This window comes from Oncorhynchus keta, chromosome 18 (assembly GCF_023373465.1).
Source record: "Oncorhynchus keta strain PuntledgeMale-10-30-2019 chromosome 18, Oket_V2, whole genome shotgun sequence".
Taxonomy (NCBI): Eukaryota; Metazoa; Chordata; class Actinopteri; order Salmoniformes; family Salmonidae; genus Oncorhynchus; species Oncorhynchus keta.
Genome location: NC_068438.1, coordinates 6,961,116 through 6,976,023, shown reverse-complemented (window position 1 = coordinate 6,976,023; position 14,908 = coordinate 6,961,116). Strand labels below are relative to the sequence as shown.

At 54.2% G+C, this 14,908-nt stretch overlaps 1 protein-coding gene across 8 annotated transcripts in view; it reads left to right on the top strand.

Annotated features, from left to right (window-relative positions):
• Nucleotides 1–13,675, top strand: part of LOC118396818 (cell adhesion molecule DSCAML1-like) — a 147,949-nt gene extending 134,274 nt beyond the window's left edge. For 2 of the 8 annotated variants that reach the window (XM_052467327.1, XM_052467325.1), the window contains 13 exons: nucleotides 2,252–2,405; nucleotides 3,569–3,686; nucleotides 3,897–4,060; nucleotides 4,159–4,257; nucleotides 5,959–6,147; nucleotides 8,622–8,909; nucleotides 9,245–9,400; nucleotides 10,820–10,850; nucleotides 11,063–11,181; nucleotides 11,394–11,546; nucleotides 11,776–11,970; nucleotides 12,295–12,630; nucleotides 12,813–13,675. In XM_052467327.1, the coding sequence (XP_052323287.1) occupies nucleotides 2,252–2,405; nucleotides 3,569–3,686; nucleotides 3,897–4,060; nucleotides 4,159–4,257; nucleotides 5,959–6,147; nucleotides 8,622–8,909; nucleotides 9,245–9,400; nucleotides 10,820–10,850; nucleotides 11,063–11,181; nucleotides 11,394–11,546; nucleotides 11,776–11,970; nucleotides 12,295–12,630; nucleotides 12,813–13,324 (2,514 nt within the window). In that variant the 3' untranslated portion in view covers nucleotides 13,325–13,675. Of the gene's footprint in view, nucleotides 1–2,251; nucleotides 2,406–3,568; nucleotides 3,687–3,896; nucleotides 4,061–4,158; nucleotides 4,258–5,958; nucleotides 6,148–8,621; nucleotides 8,910–9,241; nucleotides 9,401–10,819; nucleotides 10,851–11,059; nucleotides 11,191–11,393; nucleotides 11,547–11,775; nucleotides 11,971–12,294; nucleotides 12,631–12,812 lie in introns of all 8 variants that reach the window. The other 6 variants (XM_052467326.1, XM_052467320.1, XM_052467321.1 and 3 more) reach the window with 5 other exon arrangements.
• The last annotated feature ends 1,233 nt before the right edge of the window (nucleotides 13,676–14,908 follow it).

The window sequence follows — 14,908 nt, the reverse complement described above, 5'->3', positions numbered from 1 at the left end:
GCAAAGAGACACACACTCTGTCTCACTCACTCTCACTCTCACTCTCACTCTCACTCTCAGTCTCTCTCACACACACACACACACTTTTCCAGCTATACAGCAAGTTCTGAAATACATGCATAAAACACCTCGTCCAGCAAATTCACACAGACACACACACACACACACACACACACACACACACACACACACACACACACACACACACACACACACACACAGATATTATGTGTACCTTTACGCCAAATGAATGTACTCCATCCAGACATACACATGCTCACTCTACTCCTCTCCCTCTCTCTCTCTCCTGGCCCCCACGCAGAGTGAGGGATGATTACTATGTAAATGAGTGCGACTGGAGAGAGGGACGAGGGGAGGGTGGGTCAGACGCGCTGCGCGGGGAGTACTTTTGTTCCTCTTTTCATTATCTCCCTCTATCGCTCCCCGGATTAGCGCTATCTCCACGCCGGAGGGATATTTTAATATCCGTTACACACTCTGACACTCCTCCCCTCCCACCATCCATCCATCCATCCTCCAGGAAGATAAGGAAAGAGAGGTACGAGAGAGCACAGTAGAAGGAGCGAGAAGGGAGGCAGGGGTGACAGAGGAGAAAGAGGGGGAACCGAGGGAAGAGAAGAAAGCTGTGATGAACCCAGCCACCCCAGTAGATCCCTACAGGACTGCGTTCAGTCGAGAAACGGTGGAAAAACAACATGAACACGTGAATAAATGTGCCCAGAATAAACCTTTCTGCACAACAACAGTTTGATAGTGATACTGTATGAATATGGAGATTATGCTCCTCTCTCTCTCTGGTCTGAGTAGAGATGAGCAGCACAGTGACAGGTTGAGTAGCTGGAGGACCACAGACTCACTTGGTGGGAGGGGAAGGGGGGGGGGGGCACTTCCTGGGTGCTGGGGCACCTGGGGGGTGTTTGATGGCGTGGTGAATGGGTGTGGGTGTGTGTATGTATGGACAGTGATGAGGATGTGTCTAGACAGCAGACACACGGCTGGCTTAAACACACCGCAATTACACAGAGCCCTGGCATCCATCCCCAGGTCATATCTGCCACAGTGTGGGTGTGTGTAATGCATGTTTGTGTGAATCAGCCGCTGTGTGTGTGTAATACATGTTTGTGTGTATCAGCCGCTGTGAGTGTGTGTGTGTGTGTGTGTAATGCATGTTTGTGTGTATCAGCCGCTGTGTGTGTGTAATGCATGTTTGTGTGTATGCTGTGAGTGTGTGTGTGTGTGTGTGTGTAATGCATGTTTGTGTGTATCAGCCGCTGTGAGTGTGAGTGTGTGTGTGTGTGTGTGTAATGCATGTTTGTGTGAATCAGCCGCTGTGTGTGTGTAATACATGTTTGTGTGTATCAGCTGTGAGTGTGTGTGTGTGTGTGTGTGTGTAATGCATGTTTGTGTGTATCAGCCGCTGTGTGTGTGTAATGCATGTTTGTGTGTATCAGCCGCTGTGTGTGTGTAATGCATGTTTGTGTGTGTGTGTGTGTGTGTGTGTGTGTGTGTGTGTGTGTGTGTGTGTGTGTGTGTGTGTGTGTGTGTGTGTGTGTGTGTGTGTGTGTGTGTGTGTGTGTGTGTGTGTGTGTGTGTGTGTGTGTGTGTGTGTGTGTGTGTGTGTGTGTGTGTGCGTGTGTGTGTGTGTGTGTGTGTGAGAGAGTCCTTGTGCTCTCCTCTGCTGCTGCCTGCAGTAGATAGCCCTCATTAGACCGTCTGATTGTTAATGATATCTCTGGCTGACTGATTGTTCTGTCCTCCGCTGTCTCCCTCCCTCGCTCTCATCTAACCGTCTGCACCCTCCCGCCGTCTCCTCCTCACTTCCTCGACTCCCCCCCCCTTCCCCCCTGTGTGCTCCCCATGCTCTCTCCCCTCACCCATGTTCTCCCATCCCTCCTCCCCATCAACTCTACACTCATACACACTCTAGCATTTTGACTGCAGAAAGGTCATGTAACACAGAGAAAGTTCCGGGAAGCGCGTTGTCTGTGCTGCTTTTCAAAGGCAACCTGAAGCTCTCTGCGTCTATCAGTCGTAGTAGCTGTCTTGTCCTGATTGCGTAGCTCTGAGCTTCTGCTCTTTCCCACCGCTGTCCTTATAGCGTCTGGAGCCCATCTCAGTGTAGGAGTGCTGATCTAGGATCTGTCCATATCATCGTGTTCATTGTGGTCTTAAAGGTAAAACAGATTCTAGATCAGCGCCGGAGTGGACAGTGTGATGTTTTCTCCCCCAGGCCCCCAGCGAGTACGAGGCCAACCCCGAGCTGCTGTTCTACCGGGTCACCCACCTGAACCGCGGACAGCAGTACCTCATCTGGGCCGCCGCCGTCACCACCGCCGGACGGGGGAACATCAGCGACAAGGTCACTGTGGAGCCTGCTGGGAAGGGTGAGCCCTCCATGGGGGGAAGGGGGGATGGTGTTAAGGGGTTACAGGGTTGGTTAACCTCTGGCTTTTAAATTCCCCTCCGTCAATCTCTCCGTCAGAGATGTGTCCCTGCCCCTCTTCCCTTTCTGTTATCTCTCTTCACGATTTCTCTCGTTCCTCGATTACTTTTTTCTCTCTTTCTCTCCCTCTCCCCCTTTCTCGTTCCGTTCTCTCCCTCTCTTCTCTATCTCACTCTCTTCGTCTCCCCCTTCTCTCCCACTTTTTCCACTCTCCTTTTTCTATAGCTCCTGTCCATCCTCTCCTGATTTGATAGAGAGCAGGTTGTTTGACAGAGGCCGGTGTTCTTAATGAGGATACGAAGACCTACAGGGCACTGGTCAGATGAGCTGGCCTGCCCTGGGGGAGAGAGGGAGGGAGGGATATGACGGGGGCAGACCTGGTTAAAACACAGAGCAGTAGAGGGGCAGACTGGGCTGAGCAAATGAAGAGGGCAGTTGAATCAATAGCCTTTGGATTAAAGAGAGGGAGAGCGAATGAGTAAGCGAGTGCACGCTCCTTTTTTCTCCCTTCCTGTGACAGAGCCAGTCTCTTTCTCTGTGTGTGTGTGTGTGTGTGTGTGTGTGTGTGTGTGTGTGTGTGTGTGTGTGTGTGTGTGTGTGTGTGTGTGTGTGTGTGTGTGTGTGTGTGTGTGACGGTGTCTCTCTGTGCCAGCTGATAAGCAGCAGTAGTAAAAGGCTGTATGCTCCAGGCTGGCCCACTCAATACTGCATTCAGCCACGGCACAAGAGCACAGGGGCACGAGCATTAAGACGTCAAGAGTGCAAAACACAGTGAGGGAGAGAGAGAGACGTGTGCGTACATGAGACATGCAAACACAAAAAGGTTCCATGTGAATGAAAACAGGCCATTGCTGGAGGATCCATCAGTCATATTCATTCATTGAGATATGCTCCGTCTTTTATATAGTCTTTCCTTTGTCACTGAAATGTGTGGGATCCTGTTCCCTCAAACTGTACAGTGTATGCCTTGATGGATTAAATGAAAATGCATGAAATGAACAAAAAGTTCATGAAGAATTAGCATTACTGTTGAGTAAATTTGAAAAACAGACCGATTACCTCTCAAAGCAACTCTTTCTCAACTCGTGTCACTCCCTCCCTCAGCCCCAGCTAAGATCCTATCGTTCGGAGGTACAGTAACCACTCCTTGGATGAAGGAGGTGAGGCTACCCTGCAGCTCAGTGGGCGAACCCACCCCCACCATCAAATGGACCAAAGACAGGTGAGACCCTAACCTCCTCAGCCCCCCCTCAGCCCCCCCCACCGTGACTACCTCCCTCCATCTCTGGAACCCCACCTCCACCATCCACTGGACCAGTGTTAAATCGGTGTTTACGTCAGCGTTCCCTCGCTCTCTCTCTCTACCTCTCTCTCTCTCTACCGCTCTCTTTCTCTCTCTCTCTCTCTCTCCCTCCCTCTCCCTCTATCTCAGTGAGGACACGGCCATCCCGGTGACTCTGGACGGTCAGAGGCTCATCATGGTCAATGGCACGCTGGTCCTGCGCTCGGTGAAGGCTGAGGATTCTGGGTACTACACGTGCACGGCCACCAACACGCTGGGCTTTGACACCATCATAGTCAACCTGCTGGTGCAAGGTGAGCCTCATCGCACTGTCATTGTCATCCCCCTCCTTTTTATGGGTCAACCAGTTGTGATGTAGTGCGCTGACCATGTGTGTCTGCCCCCCACATAGTTCCTCCGGACCAGCCCCGTCTGACTGTCTCCACCACCTCCCCCACCTCTATCACCCTGGCCTGGATCCCCGGGGACAACGGAGGATCCTCCATCAGAGGTACTGACCAGTCTCGCTGTGCGTGAGCATTTACATAAACGTAGCTCACTCCTCCCTCCTGCGATTCGCCCAACGCCTCTGCGCTTTCTCTTTCCTTTCCATCCCCACAGCTACCATTCAGTCCCTGTGCCCCGTCCTTCTCCTCTCTCTCTCATTTAGTCTTTCCATTCCTCCTCTCTCTTTCTCTCTCTCTCTCTCTCTCTCTCTCTCTCTCTCTCTCTCTCTCTCTCTCTCTCTGTCCATCTCTCCGTTCTGTCTCTTTGTTGCTTTGCGTACCAAGCTCTCTGTTTGACTGCTGGTCCACTGTTTTGGTTCTTAGTTAAGGAGCTGTCTCGTTGATTATCTGACTACCGTGCTGTGTGTGTGTGTGTGTGTGTTCAGTGTGTGTGCAATTGTCAGTGTGCGTATTAGTTCCGTGGGCTCTATTTTAACAAACCTAATGCAATGGAAAATGTTAACTGCTGACACTAGCGCTTTAGGTTCAGGGGTGTCAGTGAAACTCTTGTAATTCTCACAGCCGTTATTATGGTTTGGATGAATAAACAAGCTGTAGGTGTGCCAAGGGCTTGGCCCCTCAGTGGCTCAATAGAGCGTGCGTTTGTCTCATGTTCTGTAGGTTATTGGTGGTCTTCATTGTCGATTGATGCCACAGTTTATTAAATAGCACGGGCTACGGTAACGAGTGATCGAGAAACGGTAGCCCACCTCAGCGCAAGCCAAGCGTTGTTCGCTTGTGTACCCTGCTATCTGTTTATTGACGTGGTGTCCACTCTGCTTTGGTTCCCAGTTAGGGGAGCTGTCTCATTGACCATCTTGACTATCTTGCGGTGTGTGTGTGTGTGTGTTCACTGTGTGTGCAATTTGCGGTGTGCATATTTGTTCAGTGAGCTCTGGTAAATGACCAATCCTAGCACTTAGGTTTGAAAATAGAATGCCGGCTTGAACAGGTCGAAGTTGCAAACGAGCGTGCGTTTTGACAATTGCATTGGCTTGACAGCTAGCCCACCTTTTCAACAGGCAGTCTTTGATTCACTCCGCCTGTGTGTGTATTAGTGTATCTCTCCCTGTAGGTTTGTCTGTCCCGGCGGATGTCCGTCTGTCTATGTCCTCTGTCTGGTGTGTCTCTCTGGCCATAAGGTGGCCTGTGGGACTGACAGTAGCTACCATGGTCATCGGAGTCTACGACTAATCCTGCCACCCACTGTTTGTCTGGGAAAGTAGTAATACCTCTAAAAGCACACTAAACTATTGTGCCATCTGAGAGAGATATATATATATATAAACAGACTATGAACCCAAGGCAGCCTATTATGACTGCAGATGCCATATTGTGTTCTCATTTGCATATATGCCCGGTCAGCGCCCTCCCAAACCCAGCTGTGGGCTTCTGGTAAAGTAATGGCGGCATAGAACAGTCATGAATGCAGCCTTCTCCATCTGGATCTTTGGTAGTGGAAGATATGTATGACTCGCCATCCCCCTCTGGTGTTATCCAGCGGTACTGACACAATGAAATCTGAACCTGGCTGAATGAACCAGCTGAGTATTGCAAACATATTTGGGTATCTGGCACGTTTTAAGTGTTCAAGTGTTTACATGTAATGTGGTTCTCTATTTTATCTGAAGGTTGAAAAATAACAAACATCTGAAAATAAGAAAAATGTGCACTTATCATGGTGGGTGGGCGTGTGTGTTCCCCAGGTTTCGTGCTGCAGTACTCGGTGGACAACATGGAGGGGTGGAGGGATGTGTTCATCAGTTCCAGTGAGAGGTCCTTCAAGCTGGACAACCTGCGCTGTGGCACCTGGTACAAGGTCAAACTGGCCGCCAAGAACAGCGTGGGAGCGGGACGCATCAGTGAAATCATCGAGGCTAAGACCCACGGACGAGGTGAGGGAGGGAGAGAGGGGGTGACGGTTACGGCTGCGAGGGGGTGACGGTTACGGCTGCGAGGGGGTGACGGTTACGGCTGCGAGGGGGTGACGGTTACGGCTGCGAGGGGGTGACGGTTACGGCTGCGAGGGGGTGACGGTTACGGCTGCGAGGGGGGTGACGGTTACGGCTGCGAGGGGGTGACGGTTACGGCTGCGAGGGGGTGACGGTTACGGCTGCGAGGGGGGTGACGGTTACGGCTGCGAGGGGGTGACGGTTACGGCTGCGAGGGGGTGACGGTTACGGTGCGAGGGGGTGACGGCTGCGAGGGGGTGACGGTTACGGCTGCGAGGGGGTGACGGTTACGGCTGCGAGGGGGTGACGGTTACGGCTGCGAGGGGGTGACGGTTACGGCTGCGAGGGGGTGACGGTTACGGCTGCGAGGGGGTGACGGTTACGGCTGCGAGGGGGGTGACGGTTACGGCTGCGAGGGGGGTGACGGTTACGGCTGCGAGGGGGTGACGGTTACGGCTGCGAGGGGGTGACGGTTACGGCTGCGAGGGGGTGACGGTTACGGCTGCGAGGGGGTGACGGTTACGGCTGCGAGGGGGTGACGGTTACGGCTGCGAGGGGGTGACGGTTACGGCTGCGAGGGGGTGACGGTTACGGCTGCGAGGGGGTGACGGTTACGGCTGCGAGGGGGTGACGGTTACGGCTGCGAGGGGGTGACGGTTACGGCTGCTGCGTTACGGGAGGGGGTGACGGTTACGGCTGCGAGGGGGTGACGGTTACGGCTGCGAGGGGGTGACGGTTACGGCTGCGAGGGGGTGACGGTTACGGCTGCGAGGGGGTGACGGTTACGGCTGCGGGGGGGGTGACGGTTACGGCTGCGAGGGGGTGACGGTTACGGCTGCGAGGGGGTGACGGTTACGGCTGCGAGAGGGGGGCTGCGAGGGGGTGACGGTTACGGCTGCGAGGGGGTGACGGTTACGGCTGCGAGGGTGTGACGGTTACGGCTGCGAGGGGGTGACGGTTACGGCTGCGAGAGGGGTGACGGTTACGGCTGCGAGGGGGTGACGGTTACGGCTGCGAGGGGGTGACGGTTACGGCTGCGAGGGGGGGTGACGGTTACGGCTGCGAGGGGGTGACGGTTATGGCTGCGAGGGGGTGACGGTTTCGGCTGCGAGAGGGGTGACGGTTACGGCTGCGAGGGGGTGACGGTTACGGCTGCGAGGGGGTGACGGTTACGGCTGCGAGGGGGGTGACGGTTACGGCTGCGAGGGGGTGACGGTTACGGCTGCGAGGGGGTGACGGTTACGGCTGCGAGGGGGGTGACGGTTACGGCAGCGAGGGGGTGACGGTTACGGCTGCGAGGGGGTGACGGTTACGGCTGCGAGGGGGTGACGGTTACGGCTGCGAGGGGGGTGACGGTTACGGCTGCGAGGGGGTGACGGTTACGGGCTGCGAGGGGGTGACGGTTACGGCTGCGAGGGGGTGACGGTTACGGCTGCGAGGGGGTGAGGGGGTGGTTACGGCTGCGAGGGGGTGACGGTTACGGCTGCGAGGGGGTGACGGTTACGGCTGCGAGAGGGGGTGACGGGGGCTGCGAGGGGGTGACGGTTACGGCTGCGAGGGGGTGACGGTTACGGCTGCGAGGGGGTGACGGTTACGGCTGCGAGGGGGTGACGGTTACGGCTGCGAGGGGGTGACGGTTACGGCTGCGAGGGGGTGACGGTTATGGCTGCGAGGGGGTGACGGTTACGGCTGCGAGGGGGTGACGGTACGGCTGCGAGGGGGTGACGTTACGGCTGGGGGTGACGGTTACGGCTGCGAGGGGGTGACGGTTACGGCTGCGAGAGGGGTGACGGTTACGGCTGCGAGGGGGTGACGGTTACGGCTGCGAGGGGGTGACGGTTACGGCTGCGAGGGGGTGACGGTTACGGCTGCGAGGGGGGTGACGGTTACGGCTGCGAGGGGGTGACGGTTACGGCTGCGAGAGGGGTGACGGTTACGGCTGCGAGGGGGTGACGGTTACGGCTGCGAGGGGGTGACGGTTACGGCTGCGAGGGGGTGACGGTTACGGCTGCGAGGGGGGTGACGGTTACGGCTGCGAGGGTGACGGTTACGGCTGCGAGGGGGTGACGGTTACAGCTGCGAGGGGGTGACGGTTACGGCTGCGAGAGGGCTGACGGTTACGGCTGCGAGGGGGTGACGGTTACGGCTGCGAGGGGCTGACGGTTACGGCTGCGAGGGGGTGACGGTTACGGCTGCGAGGGGGTGACGGTTACGGCTGCGAGAGGGGTGACGGTTACGGCTGCGAGGGGGTGACGGTTACGGCTGCGAGGGGGTGACGGTTACGGCTGCGAGGGGGGTAAATGAGGGAAACGGGTATATTCATACAATTCAATCCCACTTACCATATCACAATATTTCAAGACATTGTTAAAAACTGTTAAATGAGAACTAACACCTTCCTGCCCCGCCTCTTCCAGAGCCCCAGTTCAATAAGGAACAGCCGGTGTTCACCCACGTCAACTCTACCCACGCCCGGCTCAACCTGCAGGGCTGGGCGAGCGGTGGCTGCCCCATCACGGCCGTGCTGCTGGAGTTCAGACCTAAGGGCAACTGGGCGTGGCAGAACGTTCGCACCAACGCCACGGCCGACGTGTTCCTGGCTGAGCTCCGCGAGGCCACCTGGTACGAGCTGAAGATGAAGGCGTGTAACAGCGCCGGCTGCGGGAACCAGAGCTCTCAGTTCGCCACGCTGGACTACGACGGCAGTGAGTACAAGCTGGTTTAATTTCTCTGGCCTGTATGGTCTAGTGGTTAGTGTTGTGGATTCTGAGTCGGAGAATGCCAAGAGTGTGCAAAGCTGTCATCTACTTTAAAGAATTTCAAATGTAAAATATATTTTGATTTGTTTCACACTTTTGGTTACTACATGATTCTATGTGTTATTTCACAGTTTTGATCTCTTCACTATTATTCTACAATGTAGAAAAGAAAAAAATAATAATAATAATAATGAGTAGGTCCAAACTTTTGACTGGTACTGTATTTAAAACCTGATATGTCATATAACCTTGTCATGTAACCTGTTATATTTTCTAAGCAGGTACCATCCCTCCAATCAAGTCAGCGAGGCCGGAGGGCGACGACGTTAAGAAGCTCTTCTCCATCGGCTGCCCCGTCATCCTGGTCACTCTGGTCCTCGCCCTGCTCTTCATCATCCGCAAGAAACGCAAAGAGAAGAGACTGAAGAGACTGAGAGGTGAGGGAGGGGGGAGAGGTGTGGAGAAGAGACTAAAGAGACTGAGAGGTGAGGGAGGGAACGGGGGAGGGGGAGAGGTGTGGAGAAGAGAGAAGAGACTGAAGAGACAGAGGTGGAGGAGACTGAAGAGACAGGGGAGGGAGGAACGGGGAGGGAGGGGGAGAGGTGTGGAGAAGAGACTGAAGAGACTGAGGTAAGGGAGGGAGGGGGGAGGGGGGTGGAGGGTAAGGAAGAGAGAGGGGGAAAAGATACTGAAGAGGCTGTGGAGAAGAGACTGAAGAAGACAGAGGTGTGGGAGGGAACAGGGGAGGGGAGGGGGGGAGAGGTGTGGAGAAGAGACTGAAGAGACTGAGAGGTAAGGGAGGGAACGGGGGAGGGGGGTGGAGGGTAAGGAAGAGAGAGGTGTGGAAAAGATGACTGAAGAGGCTGAGAGGTGAGGGAGAGACCGGGGAGGGGGTTGAGGTTGAGGAAGAGAAGAGAGGTGTGGAGAAGAGACTGAAGCGACAGAGGTGAGGGAGGGAACAGGGTGGGGGAGGTGTGGAAAAGAGACCGAAGAGACTGAGAGGTGAGGGAGGGAACGGGGGAGGGGGGCTGGAGGGTGAGGAAGAGAGAGGTGTGGAAAAGTGACTGAAGAGGCTGAGAGGTGAGGGAGGGAACGGGGGAGTGGGGGTGGGGGTGGAGGGTGAGGAAGAGAGGTGTGGAGAAGAGACTGAAGAGGCTGAGAGGTGAGGGAGGGAATGGGGGAGGGGGTGGAGGGTGAGGAAGAGAGAGGTGTGGAAAAGAGACTGAAGCGACTGAGAGGTGAGGGAGGGAACGGGGGGTGGAGGGTGAGGAAGAGAGAGGTGTGGAAAAGAGACTGAAGAGGCTGAGGTGGGGGGAGGGGGTGGAGGGAGGGAATGGGGGAGTGGGGTGTGGAGGGTGAGGAAGAGAGAGGTGTGGAAAAGAGACTGAAGAGGCTGAGAGGTGGGGGAGGGGGGGGTGGAGGGTGAGGAAGAGAGAGGTGTGGAGAGGAGACTGAAGCGACTGAGAGGTGAGGGAGGGAACGGGGGGTGGAGGTTGAGGAAGAGAGAGGTGTGGAAAAGAGACTGAAGAGGCTGAGAGGTGAGGGAGGGAATGGGGGAGTGGGGGGTGGAGGGTGAGGAAGAGAGAGGTGTGGAGAAGAGCTATGAGGTTGAGTAAGGGAGGGAGCGAAAGAGAGAAGAGGGGTGAGAAGAAAGATGGATCTGGGGTGAGAGAATGAAGGAGAGGTGTGGAGAAGAGACTGAGGGGTGAGAGAGAGAGAGAGAGAGAGAGAGAGAGAGAGAGAGAGAGAGAGAGAGAGAGAGGGAGGAGAGGACATTTTGGAGAGAGCGTAAGGAAGATCTGACTAAATTGTCTCCATATAACTGAAGCCCTGCTCTTTCTTTACGTTCCCTCTAGATGCCAAAAGCCTGGCTGAGATGCTGATCAGGTAATATAGCTTATCTCTGCTGTTCCACAGTTCATACCCCCGAGGGAAATATTCATACAACACACTGATATTAACATTGTAGAAAACAGTGTTTACCTTACCTCTCCATACAGTAAATGTCTTAAAAGATGGAAAGATAAATCCTATTTCTGAAAAAGGGGATTTACACTCTGTGTGTGTGTATGTGTGTGTGCCTTGTGTCCCTGGAGCAGTAAGAATAACCGGAGCTTTGACACCCCTGTGAAAGGGCCCCCCCAGGGCCCCCGACTCCACATCGACATCCCCAGAGTCCAGCTGCTCATCGAGGACAAGGAAGGCATCAAGCAGATCGGTCGGTGCTGTATGTATACGTGTGAATATGTCTGTGTGTGTGTGTGTGTGTGTGTGTATATGTCTGTGTGTGTTGCTGTGTTTTGATGAGTGCCTACCTGATACGGATGTTATTACTCTTTTCGGCCTGCGCTATAATGCAAATGTGTGTTCATGAATGAGCATGACTCATCAGTCGTGAATAATTGTTGCCTCTGTCAACTCCTCTGCTAGGTGAAGACAAAGCCACCATCCCAGTGACGGACACAGAGTTCAGCCAGAATGTGAATCCACAGAGCTTCTGTACGGGCGTGTCTGTGCATCACCCCGCCCTCATCCAGAACACCGGCCCTCTGATTGACATGTCCGATATCAGACCAGGGACCAGTAAGTGGAGAGTCCTAACTGCCCTACATCGTAGAGTTCTATTCTATCTTGTCCATTCCTTCCATCTTTGCCTTCAACTTGCTGACTCTTGTGTTCTCCTCCCTTTCTCTCACCTCCTTCCTCCCTCTCCCCCTGTTTCCTCCCACCACTCCTACCCTCCTCCACCTCTCCTACCTTCCTCCCGCCTCCTCCTCTCTTCTCTCTCCTCCCTCCCTCTCTCCCCCGGTAGACCCGGTGTCGAGGAAGAGCGTGAAGTCGGCCCACAGTACGAGGAACCGCTACTCCAGCCAGTGGACCTTGACCAAGTGCCAGTCGTCTACGCCCGCCCGTACCCTCACCTCCGACTGGCGCACCGTGGGCTCCCAGCATGGCATCACCGTCACCGAGAGCGACAGCTACAGCGCCAGCCTCTCACAGGACACGGGTGAGCCTGGCACATCTTGCACACACACACACACACACACTCATGACACACACACTTTCTTGTAACACACACACTCATGATATATACACACACACACACAGTATTGACACATACATATATACAGACATACACAAAGGACACAAGTGAGCCACCCAAAACAGGCTACATACACACACACTGTAGTACAACACCAACTCTCTCTCTTTCTCTCTCTCTCGCTCTCTCTCTCGCTCTCTCTGTCTCTGTTGCTCTCTCTGTCGCTCTCCCATGCTCTCCCTCTCGCCCTCTGTCTCCCTCTCTCTCTCCCTCTCTCTTTGTCATCAGATAAGGGGCGTAACAGCATGGTGTCCACAGAGAGCGCATCCTCCACCTACGAGGAGCTGGCGCGGGCCTACGAACACGCCAAGCTTGAGGAGCACCTGCAGCACGCCAAGTTTGAGATCACCGAGTGCTTCATCTCCGACAGTTCCTCAGACCAGATGACCACGGGCACCAACGACAACGGCGACAGCATGACCTCCATGAGCACGCCGTCCGAGACGGGCCTGTGTCGCTTCACCGCCTCGCCACCCAAACCCCAGGAATACGACCGCGGAAGACCTACCAACGTAGCCGTGCCCATCCCCCACCGCGCCAACAAGAGCGAGTGGACTGGCAAAAGTGAGTATGAGACCTGCCCTTGATTAGAATGATCCTATAGGTCGGTGTAATGTAATGGCCTCTAAGCATGGGGTGCGCAGGGTTGATTGCTGTACTTTAGACGCATACCGGTACTCTGACATATAACAAATGTGCCTGATAAAGATGCTTGTCAAATCCTCTCTTCCATCCCCTCATCCCAGGTGACTACTGTAACCTTCCCCTCTACATGAAGACAGACCCTTTCTTCCGGAAGCAGTCGGAGCTGCGTGACCCGTGCCCGGTGGTGCCGCCCCGCGAGGCCCCCATCCGCAGCCTTGCCCAGCGGGCGTACCACACCCAGGGCCGCCACATGACTCTGGACTCCTCCAAGCAGCAGCAGCAGGCTCTGACTGTGGGCCACGCAGGCCTGGCAGGCCTCAGCGCCTCAGGGGGAGCATCAGGGAGTGGTGGTGGTGTAGGAGGGGCGACTGGAGGGCCGTCTGGTGGTTCCAGCACCACCTCCCTGTCTCAGAGGACTCTCACCATGCCCGGTTCCTCCTCTTCCTCTGCCCAGAGCGCTGCTGCTGCCGCTACCGCCTCGGCCAGCGGGGGAGCCACGGGGGGAGACTCCAGAGACCCTCTGCTGGAGAGCAGCTCGTCAGGCCTGGGCAGACTAGAGAGACAGAAGCAGGCGGCTGGCGGGGCCTACTCCAAATCGTATACACTGGTGTAGCTGGAGCGACTGGTGGAGATGTTGGAGCCTTGGGAAGGGTTAGGGGCCACACAGACACACGTACACACAACTGGCGCCTGCACTGTCAGGCCAGAGGGGCCGCTCGGCAGGGGCCAGATTGAGGTTTTTATAGCACAGGAGTTCGTCTTCTTTCTGCCAGTTTGTGTTTTCTCTCTCTCTGTTTCTCTCTCTCTGTTTCTCTTTCTCTGTTTCTCTCTCTCTGTTTCTCTCTCTCTGTTTCTCTTTCTCTGTTTCTCTCTCTCTGTTTCTCTCTCTCTGATTCTCTCTCTCTGTTTCTCTCTCTCTGTTTCTCTCTCTCTGTTTCTCTCTCTGTTTCTCTCTCTCTGTTTCTCTCTCTCTGTTTCTCTCTTCTGATTTCTCTCTCTGTTTCTCTCTCTCTGATTCTCTCTCTCTGTTTCTCTCTCTCTGTTTCTCTCTCTCTGTTTCTCTCTCTCTGTTTCTCTCTCTCTGATATTCTCTCTCTCTGATTCTCTCTCTCTGTTTCTCTCTCTCTGATTCTCTCTCTCTGTTTCTCTCTCTCTGATTCTCTCTCTCTGATTCTCTCTCTCTGTTTCTCTCTCTCTGTTTCTCTCTCTCTGATTCTCTCTCTGTTTCTCTCTCTCTGATTCTCTCTCTCTGTTTCTCTCTCTCGTTCTCTTCCTCTCTCTATTTTTTTATTTGACCTTCCCTGGAAATAACTTGCCAAACGCAACATAATTGTAATATTTGTTTTTTCAAACTTTTTTTTTCTTCTCTCTCTCTCTCATATTATCTGTTAAGACACCTCAGAACTTCTGCACAAACTACATTCCATGTGCACTTCTTTTCTTGAATTCAGAACGGTAAACGAAAAGAACCAATATATTTAGAATTTCACATAAACCTGTCGAGATGTTTTTAGGCTGTTCTACGTGTTCCTTTTTCATATCTCTGAACAGAGAGTTCCGAGTTCATACAAGCAGCGCATTGCCACGGAACGTGCTTATGCATAAACCAACAACCTTGGTGTCTGTCTCTGGTCCTCCAAAGCCATCCTGGTAGGGACTCACACAAACAGGCAACAGACTGTGGTTTCAACGACGATGTTGGAGGAGTCTCGGGGGAGCCCCCCGCCACCCCCCCGCCACCCCCCACGCAATTCATAACACAGTATAGAGTGTTGATGATACTTTTATAGGACACCAGGAAACAGAGAGAGGGGGGGGAAAACTAGAATCGTCTTCACACGAAAGATGAATCTGAACAGTTTTATTTTATTTTATTCGTTTTTTCTCTTCCTCTTTTGGAAGATATATATATACTCATGTGCATTAAGAGGGTAGAAGGGGTTCACAGAACCTTCAGGAGCCTGCGTGTGTGCGTGTATATGTGTAGATATGTATACATGTGGCTGGCACACACCTGCAGCGGACCTTTCTAATCAATCTGTATGCTGACTCCTTGGCGGAGGCGCGAGTTAAAGAACCTCCCGTCCATCTGCTACTGACAGTGTTTTGGGGACGATGAGGTCACGCTGTACGACGTCACATGTCGGTCTCTCCCTTCTGGACTTTGGTTGGCCCGGTGTGTTTGCCACCGGCAGCA